Source organism: Leptonotus elevatus, chromosome 16 (assembly GCF_054856555.1).
Source record: "Leptonotus elevatus isolate MCC_2025b chromosome 16, RoL_Lele_1.0, whole genome shotgun sequence".
Classification (NCBI taxonomy): domain Eukaryota; kingdom Metazoa; phylum Chordata; class Actinopteri; order Syngnathiformes; family Syngnathidae; genus Leptonotus; species Leptonotus elevatus.
This window is the reverse complement of record NC_141254.1, coordinates 12,339,115-12,351,649: the sequence shown is the minus strand read 5'-3', so window position 1 is coordinate 12,351,649 and position 12,535 is coordinate 12,339,115. Positions and strand designations below refer to the sequence as shown.

Sequence of the window (12,535 nt, the reverse complement as noted above, 5' to 3'; positions counted from 1 at the left end):
AAGGTCATAGTAGTTAGTGTATATCAATCAAAAAAAAAAGAAGTTCCAATTTGTCAGAGGTTGAGGAGAATCCAACCATTAACACACTATAAAAATTCAGTCAAGTGAAGTCCCTAAAATGGTGGATGACTGCACTGAGTTGTTAAAAATGTATTTCTTTGGTCACTGTGACCTTCCTTCAGGCAACACTAAGTAATTACAAGGACAATATTCAGATCTGCTGGATAGTCACCCCGCTGGTGAGTCGTACTAGTGAAGTCTCTTTAAAAGGTGCTGAAAAGTGAAGTAGGGGAGAGGACGCATTAATGGGCAATCATTCGTTTGTGTGACAGCACAAGGGCAATAAAACTCTTCACCCCCCCCCCCTTCCCCCCTTTAAGTGCTCAGCTGCTCCTCTTTTCTGCTTGGGCTCCCACTCAGGTATTTCATCACCTAAAAACAAATTCACTCATTCACTGCCATTAACGGCTATATACGTCAAAAATTCATTTGAACTATTTCTATTAGTTTAACATTTTCCCTACTTTTGTTAACAAGAGTATGAAAACCTAGGGGGGGGGGATTAGTGTACATTTAGAACAGATATCAAATTTGTGATTAATCATGAGTTAACTAGTGAAGTCATGTGATTAATTATCATAAAAAAAAAAAAAATCGCCTGATGCCCCTAATTTTTAATAAACTTTTCCTTTTTTACTAAAATAATAATAATAATTACAATTAAAAAAAAATTTAAAGAAGAAGAAGAAGAAAAGATTATTAAAAATTAGGGGCGTCAGGCGATTAATTTTTTTCGTAATTAATCGCACGACTTCACTCGTTAACTCACGATTAATCACAAATTGTATATTTGTTCTTGTTCTTTGTTTTTTTCTAGGTTTTCATACTCTTGTTAACAAAAGTGGAAAAAAAGTTAAACTAATAGAAATAGTTCAAATGAATTTTTGACGTCTATAGCCGTCAATGGAGTTAAAGTGGTGGCAAAAACCACAAGTCTGGGGAGGGTACATGCAATTGAAGTCGCGGTATCTCTAAGTGTGGTTACCAAGATACCGTGGCCATGAAAAAGGAGGTGAGACGTATTCTTGATCAAGATCAGGATAAAATTAGCTTTGCGACAAAAATGACATCAAGCACAACTACACTAATGTTGTCTGCGTTGCTTTTACTAGTTGTATGGCAACAGAACTATATTTAGTAAATGTGTGCGTGTATGTTTTTAATGACCTCATTGTAGTCCAATGAAGAGTCATTGCACATGGCACACACAGTGGCCAACTCCACAAGTCCATCATAGTCTCCACACTGGACTGACCGGTCTTCTTTCAGTCTGGGGGGGAAAACACACATCGACATGACGCACAATTCGAAAAACACAAGAGGATACACTCGTTAATATTCATGAGTGAGGAAGACTTTCGGCTGTTTAGAACCAACAGTGGCAAACGGTGCGTGTGTGAAATTGTGCTACGGTGTGTGTTCTCAGACAGGCAGTGCTGGTTGCATGACGACCGTGTATCCCTTTCCCAGTAGAGAAGGCAGCCGTTGCTAGCAAAGCTCCCACACAAGAACCCACACCGAGCTGTTATGAAAGCCACAGGTTCATGTGGAATCACAATCTTAACTAAGCAATATGCAGACACAATTAACTCATTCCCTGCCAGCCTGGTAAAAAAATTATCTTTGACGTATATAGCCGTCTTTGGCAGTGAATGTGTTAGACGCCCTCTCATGCCTAATAAAGAATCCCCCCCCCACAGTATACATGAACATGACTCCCCATCGTGAGCCTGTAATTTGAAATAATAAGATTAAAAACATGCATTTTACATGTTATGACTCTGGGTTTCTGCAGATATCAGCAAATCTAATTTAATACTTTTTAATGCCGTTTTTAATCCAAATGAAAACAAATATAATGTCTACAGATATACCTACAAAAATTGATATACATACATATAAATAAATAATGGCTGTCAGTCAATCAACATTTTTAATCATAATTAATCACATTATTTCCATAGTTACCTCGCAATTAATCACACATTTTATACCTGTTCTAAATGTACCAAAAAATACATTTTGGAAAATCAAATGTTTACCCATTACAAATATGGTTGACAGTCATTTTTAAGTTATTTATAAAAAAATATTTAAAGTTTCAAATACATACTATACAGTTAAAATGATTTGCGGCGAGGTATTTTTCTGCCACTAGGTGGCATCATCTTTTCATGTTGACCATTGATGACAAATACAGTGCATTTTTCTTTTCAAATTAAGAGCAAATTAATTGGAACATCAAGGGACTCGCGGACTCTTGCCCATTTTGTTCATTTCGATCATATTCATCATTACAAAATGGTGTTGTAGTGTCTCCGTTTTTTATTTAGTTAAGTCTTCTACTGATGCCTAGTGACATTTTTATTTTTTATTTGTTTTTTCAAGCGAGTCAGAAATAACACCAATGATGTTACACCAGCTATCTTCGGGTGTTTTTGAATAAAATGTGCCTCGAGTCTAAAGAGCAAGTGAAAGGGTTTAGGAGTGCCCATGCAGACCCCTCTGAAAGCTAGCCTAGCTTGGTGTTAACTGCTAACCGGAAGCATACCAATGGTGCTTTAATTTAGTTAATGCTTCTGGACTTCATATTTAATACTTTTAAAGTCCATTTAATGCCTTTGAATTATTTTTAATGATCCGTCGAACGCTCTGATTGTAGAAAAATTGCGTCCAAACAATTATTAAACGACATATAACATAGAGCTCTTGCATAGTTAACGTTTTTTGTGGTACCGTGAGGTGAGCAACGACACACTTCATCCAACATGACACAAATTCGCTTGAAGTTTAGGGTGTGAAACTTACATTTGTCCTTCAGGTGCATATGTTGATCCTGTTATAGAGAACTCATGCAGGGTACAGCTTGAATCCGGCACTTTGTCCACCACAAACATCTGGAAAGGGGGAAACAAAATGCTAAGAACTTAGCTGCGGACTCAGACTTCATGTGTTTAGGCGAAAATAACCGCTTTTTAAACAAAATATTGGATATTTGGTACAGAAGAAACACGTACTATGTAAAGTTTAAATGAATAAAGGTTAACATTCTTCGTTTGTTTAAAAAAAATTTTTTTTTGTATGTCAGAGTCTCATCGGCCGTCACTGGTGAGCTATTTTTAGAACAGACCCATCGGCTACTCATGTTGTCCTTGGGGCTAACTAGTATCCACTGGCACGTTTTTTGTTTGTTTGTTAGTTATTTTGTTTTTTTGCTCCCTCCCTCCTCCTCCATAGGTAACTTGCCCTTCCATTCCCCTCTTTCCTGGCTGAGGAGCACAAAAAAAAAAAAAAAAAAAGTATATTGGCACTAAGCTCATACCGTTGACAGCCAGTATTAGCGGTTATTGAAACATTGACTTTTTAAATGCTGCTCAGATCATTTTCCATGGGTGGGGGGCACAGTGTCCATAAACAGATTGTTGGGATTCCCCAGTCTTGAATACAGATTCCACATAACTATCCACATGCAGTTCATAAACAACCACTCCTTAATTATTGAGAATCCTAAAACCCGTCCTTTCGTGCCAATTTCAAATAAGAAACAGCAAGACGACATGAAAATGCAGTGCGTCCACAGAGTGACATCACCACAGTGGATGACTGATGAGTGTTGAAGAAAGTCCACAAATCTTTTACTCCCATCTTTGATTTCCACCCTCTGCCAATTTCCAAACATGCGGGGGGGGGGGGGGGGGGGGGGGAGTCACACATCATGCATCGCCTCATCAGTCACGACTCACTCACACACTTTTGTAATACTAATGTGATCCGAAACACAAATAATGAATTAAATGAACCAACTGAAAATGACAACATTGCTTTACAGTCTCTTCTCTTTAAATCAGGATTAGGCTAGAATACATTTTCCTCTTCATAATAAATTGAGTGTATGCGATTGTTCTGGAACATTTTAGTCTAGTTCACAGGTGTCAAACTCAAGACCTAGGGGCTAGATCAGACTCTCCACATCATTTCAAGTGGCCCGCGAAAGCAAATTATGAGTATCAGCTTAATTTTTCTTGCTGAAATAGCAAAATTGCACATTGCCTTTGCTTTTAAAAAGCAAAGGCAATGAGATAATGCAAGGATTGTTGTTACCAATCCACCCTTTTAAAATAAATGTGATATTTCAACAGTTTGCTTTGGGCTAAAACCTCCTATGCCACAATTTCAGTCCCCCCCCCTCCCCATCCCACAAATATATGCTACTGGTCACTCCACATGTGTGTTTTGACCAATCAAGTGTTGAAAATGACTAACATAAAAAAATAATCTGCTTCTTTTCTTTTTTTTGTGATCCACAATTTACCACTAGAGGGCAATAGGGATCACTGACTGTACTTTTAAATGAAGGTGGACAAAACATGCCTAATTACAATTAAACTGCACTAATAAAATAACCACCAGAGGCTGCTGGAACTGCATAAACGGAACACAATCTGGACTTTTTCACAGATGTGCTGCTTTTAATATTGTGGCATGACGGCAATATCGTGCCAATTTTAATATTGATACCGTCGTTATTATTACTATCACTAATCACTAGTTGGACTGATGCTGAATTAAATGCATTCTGACCTGCAGACTGTTGGATAACATTTTACTGGAAATTTAAAAGGGGAAAGGAAAGCACACTATATAAAGTCATCATTTGTTTACATTTATCCAAAGAAGAAAAGTCAGGAGGGGCCAGTGAGCGGAGATCCTATGAAGGCATGAATGCGTCTTCGAGTTTTACGACTTCTTTGAAATGTTAGTGCAATATTTCAATAGCTAGAGGAGCTGGGTCAACTTGACATCGTACCGTAGAGACACAATGTTAAACTTAAAAGAAGCTACTTCATTGTAGCTCAGTCATCCGGTCGACTAAAAGCTGCACACGCGTAGACGTGTTGTCATCTGAAAGGTCTTCATCCGCTTGGACATTTCTCAATGTTCCAAAAGTTCATGAAGGCCTATTTCCATAACTCTTCGCTCAAATCAACAGCTGGGGGCCCGAATGACTTTCACAAGCGTGCAGACAAAGCAGCGACTGAGAAACATAATAAGATTGTTCCTTCATCCACTTTTTCCTCACCATCTGATCTGCTGTGGTCTCCACGGTAACGAGGCAGTGTGATCCACGTGACTCTGTGGTAGTGGCGCAAGATTGGATTCATTTACTCACTTTCTCAGCTTGATGGGTGAGTAACCACTAATTGCGTCTGCGTGTGTTTGAAAGGGGAAAAGGGAGTGAGGCTGATCTGTGAAAGTCCTGCTCATGTGGCGGTGTCCTTAAAGAATAAGCTCAGATAATACAGTAAAAAAAAAAATAATAATAATCTAAACTATTGATCATCGAAGAACAGTCAGGCTATTCGGAAAATATGAGAAAGGATGGAATATCTTTAAAAATGTCAATTTATACTCGCACATTAGCTACCCCGTCCTTATCTTATGAGAACCAATCAAAAGATAAGACAGATGGAGACAAGGTCACAAGGTCAAACCATCAAATAGTACAAAAGCTTCATCACAGAGGCGTTGCATGAACACCATTTAGACCAAAGCTTAGGCGTCACAGCCAGATAGTGTCCATCGACTACCAACCCCACCCCCTTTGCTAATTTTACAGTTAGATTATTATTTCAAATATAATTAAATATACGGCTGTTTATTCTTCTTCCAATGAATCAATCCCCTTTTTGGGGGCCCAAACATTAAAAAATGTTGGAACGAATAAAGAAATCACACAACGTACTATCACAACAGCCACAAGTCGAGTACTTAGTGCACCAAATTCCCTGCAGCACACATCGAACCCAAGAACCACTGTTGTGAGGTGGTGGAAGCATATGAAGGCTTTTATAGTGGCTTGTCTGTTGGACTGTTGGTAAATACTGTACTTTATTCTTGGCCCAAGTCTTTAAAAAAAAAAGAGTAATTAAATTTAATTTCTTTCATTCTTAAAAATTGTGATGAAAGGAGGCAGAAATTTAAAAAAATAAAATAAAAAATATATATATATATTCACACACACACATTCTGAAAAACAGAAGCTGGTGCTCTGTTTTTTGGAATAGTTTTTTTTCCGTTTATTTTTTTTTAATAATTCCCCCTCCCCTGTTCTTTTGAATATTTGTTTTCTGTTTTTCTGAGTATTTTTTTCTGATTTTCAGAATAATTTTTTCACATTTTTCCATAAAACAGGAAAAAATATTCACAGAAAAAAAAAAAAACACACACACACACAAATCTCCCCACCCCAAAAATTGTCAGAAAAAAAGGAGGGTGACTGCAATACGCTTCCGTATGATAGTGCTCTTTGGCAATGGTCAAAGTGCATTTGTAACTGTGAGGCAGACAACATTAAGAAAACCATAAAATAATAGAATTAAAGGTTCAGTTGAGTACAGAGATTTTTTGAAAATCACTCCGTCCTACCAATCCGCAAAGTTTCTTGGAAATCTTTTGAGTGGCTTTTGCCGACTACTTAGTAACAAATCAAGTGACGACCCGGTGAACACAACCCTTCTTGCGCTCGTGCCTTAAGGATGTACTAAAACTTTTATTGGACAGTGTCAGTGACTTATTCATTTAACAAGATGCTCATCATTGTTGTTGACGTTTACAGTGTTGTAGAACTGCACTGCATCAAACTGAGAACAGTTTATAATATTTTGGTTCCTTTATTTAGCTAGCTAAGAGCGTCATCGTATCCCAAAGGACTCTCAAGCTCCTGGTTCGGTTCAAACTGCAGTTATTCCTGATGTTGTGGCCAAACAGCGTTTAAGTGTGCACTCTTGTTCCCCGTCAGGGAGTAAAGCAGGTCAATATTTGCCAACGTCAGCTGGGCTAAGTCTTCCTGTGCCTGGGAGGGTTTAAAGGTTTGCGGTGAGGTCACTCCTACACATCCGCCAACTTTGAGGGAACTCCCTGCAGCTACACATTAATCACACACACACACACACACTGTACGTCATCTTGTGAGTGGGGGTACGTGTGTGGTGAGGCGACATGAAAAACATTTCTCTGACAGGCAGAAATAATATATAAGAAGAATAAGGAAAACGACTTCCGAACGGCTTCAAAGAAATTCTGGTCCACCATCCGGCGTCTCAGGACGTCGTGAGTCGGTGGGGAGAATACTTCGAAGACCTCCTCAATTCCACCGACACGCCTTCCTTTGAGGAAGCAGAGTATGGGGACTCTGAGGTGGGCTCTCCTACCTCTGGGGTCGAAGTCACTGAGGTGGTTGGAAAGCTCCTCGGTGGCAAAGCCCCGAGGGTGGACGAGACCAGCTCGGAGTTCCTTAAGGCTCTGGATGTTTTGGGGTTGTCGTGGTTGACACGCGTCTACAACATCGCGTGGACATCGAGGACAGTGCCTCTGGATTGGCAGACCGGGGTGGTGGTCCCCCTTTTTACTTAAGGTCTATTCAGGTGTGCTGGAGAGGAGGGTCCGTCGGGAAGTCGAATCTCGGATGCAGGAGGAGCAGTGTGGTTTTCGTCCCGTTCGTGGAACAGTGGACCAGCTCTATACCCTCGGCAGGGTCCTCGAGGGTGCGTGGGAGTTCGCCCAACCAGTCTACATGTGTTTTGTGGATTTGGACAAGGCGTTAGACTGTGTCCTTCTGGGAATCCTGGGGGTGGTGCTTCGGGAGTACGGGGTACCGAGCCCCCTGATGTGGGTTGTTTGGTCCCTGTACGACCAGTGTCAGACTTTGGTCCAAATTGCAGACAGTAAGTCGGATTCGTTCCCAGTGAGGGTTGGACTTCGCCAAGGCTGCCCTTTGTCACCGATTCTGTTCATAGCTGTTATGGACAGAATTTCTAGGCGCAGCCAAAGCATTGAGGGGGTCCGGTTTGGTGGCCTCAGTATTGCATCTCTGCTTTTTGTAGACGATGTGGTGCTGTTGGCTTCATCAAGCAGTGAATCTCCAACTCTCTGGAGCGGTTCTCAGCAGAGTGTGAAGCGCCTCCAAATCCGACACCTCAGTCGGAAAAGGGTGGCGTGCCCTCTCCGGGTCGGAGATGAGATTCTGCCCCAAGTGGAGGAGTTACAATGTATCTTGGGGTCTTGTTGAGTGAGGGCAGAATGGAGCGGGAGATTGACAGATGATTCCGTGTAGCGTCTGCAGTGATGCGGGATCTGTATCGGTCTGTGGTGGTGAAAAAGGTTTACCGGTCAATCTACGTTCCTACCCTCACCTATGGTCACGAGCTGTGGGTTGTGACCGAAAGAACAAGATCCCATATACAAGCGGCCGAAATGAGTTTCCTCCGCAGGGTGTCCGGGCTCTCCCTTAAGATAGGGTGAGAAGCTCGGTTATCTGGATGGTACCCAGGGTCGAGCCACTACTCCTCCGCGTTTAGAGGAACCAGTTGAGGTGGATCGGGCACCTGGTTCGGATGCCTCCTGGACGCCTCCCTGGAGAGGTGTTCCGGGCATGTCCCACCGGCAGGAGGCGTCGGGGACAACCCAGGACACGTTGGAGAGACTCTGTCTCTCCGTTGGCCATGGAGAGCCTTGGGATGCTAACGTAGGAGCTGGTTGAAATGGCTGGGGAGAGGAAAGTCTGGGTTTCCCTCTTAAAGCTGCTGCCCCCGTGGCTTGACCCCGGATAAGCTGTAGTAAATGGATGGATGGAACTCTGAACACTTTCTATGACTTAAGAGCAAACTTTTCCTCTCTATTGCGTAAGATATATTGAAGGATTGCATTCTTAAATATTTTGTTGTCACTTTTTTCTTGATTTCTGATTTCAAATTCACCTTCTTGTTAAAAATAAATTCTGACAGGGAAAGTCATATCAGCCCTTTGGAAAAACATAACTACGGCGTGGCCCATGATAGCGAGTTTGACACTGCTGGTTTATGCCGTCAAATCCCAATTCAATAAAAGCAGATTTTGGGGTGGAATTGCCACTTACTCGACAGACGGACATTTGGTTGGTGGTGAGGGTCCCGGTCTTGTCAGAGCAGATAACAGAGGTGCAGCCAAGCGTCTCCACTGAGGGCAGACTTCTCACGATGGCGTTCTTCTTGGCCATGCGACGGGTCCCGAGGGCCAGGCAGGTGGTGATGACTGCAGGCAGCCCTTCGGGGATGGCCGCCACAGCCAAGGCCACTGCGATCTTAAAGTAATAGATAGCCCCCCGCACCCAGGATCCGCCATGGACGGGGTCCCCGAAGTGGCCGATATTGATCACCCACACAGCCACGCAGATGAGGGAGATGACCTTGGAGAGCTGCTCGCCGAACTCATCCAACTTCTGCTGCAGCGGCGTCTTATCTTGTTCTGTGGACGCCATCTGATTGCGGATTTTGCCGATTTCGGTGGCAACGCCGGTTGCCACGACGACACCTATAGCCCGACCAGCAGCGATGTTGGTGCCCTATGGAAAATGAGACAAGAGTGAGTGGAATGTTGACTTTTTTTCTCCACACCTTTTTAACACATTCACTGCCATAGACGGCTATAGACGTCAACATTTTTTTTTTTACTGGACTGGCAGTGAGTGAGTTGATAAATTACGGCACCTTATCATGCACACGTGATTTATTCACCTTATTTCCATACATTCAGTGTGGGTTTAAGTCCCCCTCTATGAAGGCATGACAGTGAGTGTGAATGGTTGTCTCTTTTTGTGCCCATTGATTGGCTGGCCAACAGTCCAGGTTGTAGTCTGCCGTTTGCCCAAAGTCACTCAACAGCAATACACAAAAATCAATAGTAGGATGGCATCAATCAGTAACTAAATCATATTTATTGGCCAAGTATGCAAAAATGCAAAGCAATTTCTCTTCAGTCAGAATCCGTCCAAAAAATGAACAGAGCGCGAAAGGACAGGAAGCCTGGCTGTTCGCTACTTAACGTCCTGAGTTTGTTAGATGGAAAAAATAGGAAATGTGAGGAAGGAGGGAGGAGAAAAAACAAAGCCCCAAGTTTAGTCCTTAGTGCCATCTAGTGGTCAAAGAATAGCATTTAGAAGCACGCAGAAACATGCACACTACGGTGGCTCAGAGAGACCACATTTCGCAAGCCTAGCAATTCTTATTTTGCGGCGAGTGAGCCGGATTTAGCCGGTGCAGCTAACAAGAGCGTCTAGCGAAAGTTAGTCGGAGCAAAAAAAGCTAGTAAAACTTGCAAGAGCCAAGCAGAAGATGACAAGCGACAGGAGCCCGAATGACGGGAGTCAGTGACGACCACCTGCAGGCCCGAGCGGTGGAAGGTAATTGGGTCCGATACTCAAATGGACGGCACCGCACGTCCTTTGGGCATCCGTAGCAGGAAGATGGCGGCGAAACATGGCAGCTTTAGTAAGGCGAAACTACAGCCATGTTATATATATATATATATATATATATATATTATTTTATTTTTTTTTAAAGTTTATGCGATACAGCATATATTTTTTGCATACTATCGACATAAGCAGTCGGGATTTTTTTCTTTTTTAATGAATGAATTATTAGTTCACCACTAGATGGCGCTGGGGATTACTATCTAGCCCTTTAAAAATACAAGTATAAAGAGAGAGAAGCTTTCTCATTCACATTCATATTCAGTCGACATCACATAAGATATGATTTTAATCATCAGTTGACAAGCTTTTTGATGGTACGATAGAAAATGGATGGGTTATAACGGAACATGCGTTTTTGCAGTATAAATACTGAAAATGATTGAAAACGGTATCCCTGACAATAGAGAAGAATGAAATTAAGTCAGACCTCTGCTCGAGGAAAACCATGTGCTGAGCTACACACAAGCGTCACATTCACCACTGACATGTTGGAAATAGCACTTTTTCTACAAGTTTATGCTTGTTGAACACGAGTGTAAAGAAAAGCCCTGAATGGATTTTTACCCGCCAAGTCTTTTTCCCACTTGAAGAGTAATTAGCATCACTATGACTGGCTGAGAAGGATAGACGCACATCTCATTATTCAATCTGTCTTCCTGTTCACTTTTGAGTAAGATCTTCCAAATTTGAATCATTTATACATTTTTGGCTTAGTAAATCATTTATCAGTTCATTACCGAATTCCCTTTGACGGACACGTAGATTAACAAGATGGGTTCGCAGCATATATTATGAATAATTCAGAGGTTGTGGCTCACCGAAAACAACATGTTCTTCTTGTCTTGATTGACAGCTCGAGGGTCAGGAACTGGGTCAGTGTGCTTGATGATGGACACAGACTCCCCTGAAGACAAGAAATATAAATATTAAGGGTGTCAGGCAACAAAAAATGTTCAATGTAATTTATCACGAATTATTTTTTTCATATTAATTGATAAAATGAAGTTCTGTACTGTAAGAAACGTGTGATATTGGTTTGTGTAGAGGTCCTTTTTCTGCCACTAGATAGCATAATTGCATTTGTAAGACATTGGTGCATTTTTCTTTTCATATCAAGAGCTTTCTAATCCTTCACGTGAAGTAGCTTCTGAACTTCTGCACACTTTTAAAATTGTAAAATACAAATTTTGACGTGGACGTGTCTGCCTTGTTGCAACTGGAATTCCGTCACTAAAGGCTTTCCAAGTAAATCATTAATCGTGCGTTAAAAAAAAAAAAATTTGCGCCGTTAGAGGGACTTTAAATTAACTCAAAATGTACACACTAATTTTGACAACTTTAATAAATAATAAATATCTATCAAGAAACAATGACAGAAAAAAAACCTGTGAGGATGGATTGGTCGACCCTCAAGGTGGTGGACTTAATCGAGGTCAACCTGATGTCAGCTGGAACTTTGTCACCAACTGAAAAGAAAAAACTAAATTACAAAATGCAAGCATTTTATGTGATACTGGAAAAAAAAAAGGTTTTAGGCCAACTTGATAAACAAGCTTCATTAAGTTGTTTGTGCTCACAAGGTTGGGTGATTTATTCACATTTGCGACAGCAGATGGTAATTATGTTATAACATTAAAGCAACAACAACAAAAAAAAATAGAGGGATACTTCCAAACTCTCAGACCTGTCTCGTGGGGTAAACAAAAAAAGTGAGTGAGAATACAGAGCGATCGTTTCCGCCGGTGTGTGTAGCACCTACGGGAGATGGAGACAGGGTGTCGGGTTCAATGTGGGTTGTGTTTGTGTGGGAGATGGCTGCAGGCTTCGAGTTGGCCAAGGCCGGACCGGCCCAGGGCAGAAGAGAGAGAACGCCTACCTTCATTTATTTTTTTTCTTAAGCGCTCAGTTCATTCGGTAATTTTACCGATTTGACATGTCATCATCATTGCTCTCTTTTTTATTTTTTATTATTAATATATATTTTTAATACATTTTTATTTTGTATGTGGGTGTGTATGTGCATGTGCGACTCATTGTGATTACAATTCAGGTCGATATGATTTGACTCAGTTTGAGAGAATACGATGCAATTCAAAACACATTCAAAGTTCAGTTAGTTCCGTTTTGCCACAACTAGACAACTAGTCACTCTTGCATAATAAATTGGCCGAGTAAATGCAACTT

The 12,535-nt window shown here is 41.3% G+C and overlaps 1 protein-coding gene across 2 annotated transcripts in view; it reads right to left on the bottom strand.

Annotated features, from left to right (window-relative positions):
- Positions 1-12,535, bottom strand: part of atp2a3 (ATPase sarcoplasmic/endoplasmic reticulum Ca2+ transporting 3) — a 50,143-nt gene that overhangs the window by 14,308 nt on the left and 23,300 nt on the right. For both annotated transcript variants that reach the window (XM_086098222.1, XM_086098221.1), the window contains exons 6-10: positions 11,737-11,817; positions 11,170-11,255; positions 8,975-9,439; positions 2,869-2,957; positions 1,228-1,330 (exon numbers count right to left, since the gene is read on the bottom strand). In XM_086098222.1, the coding sequence (XP_085954348.1) occupies positions 1,228-1,330; positions 2,869-2,957; positions 8,975-9,439; positions 11,170-11,255; positions 11,737-11,817 (824 nt within the window). The remainder of the gene's footprint in view (positions 1-1,227; positions 1,331-2,868; positions 2,958-8,974; positions 9,440-11,169; positions 11,256-11,736; positions 11,818-12,535) is intronic.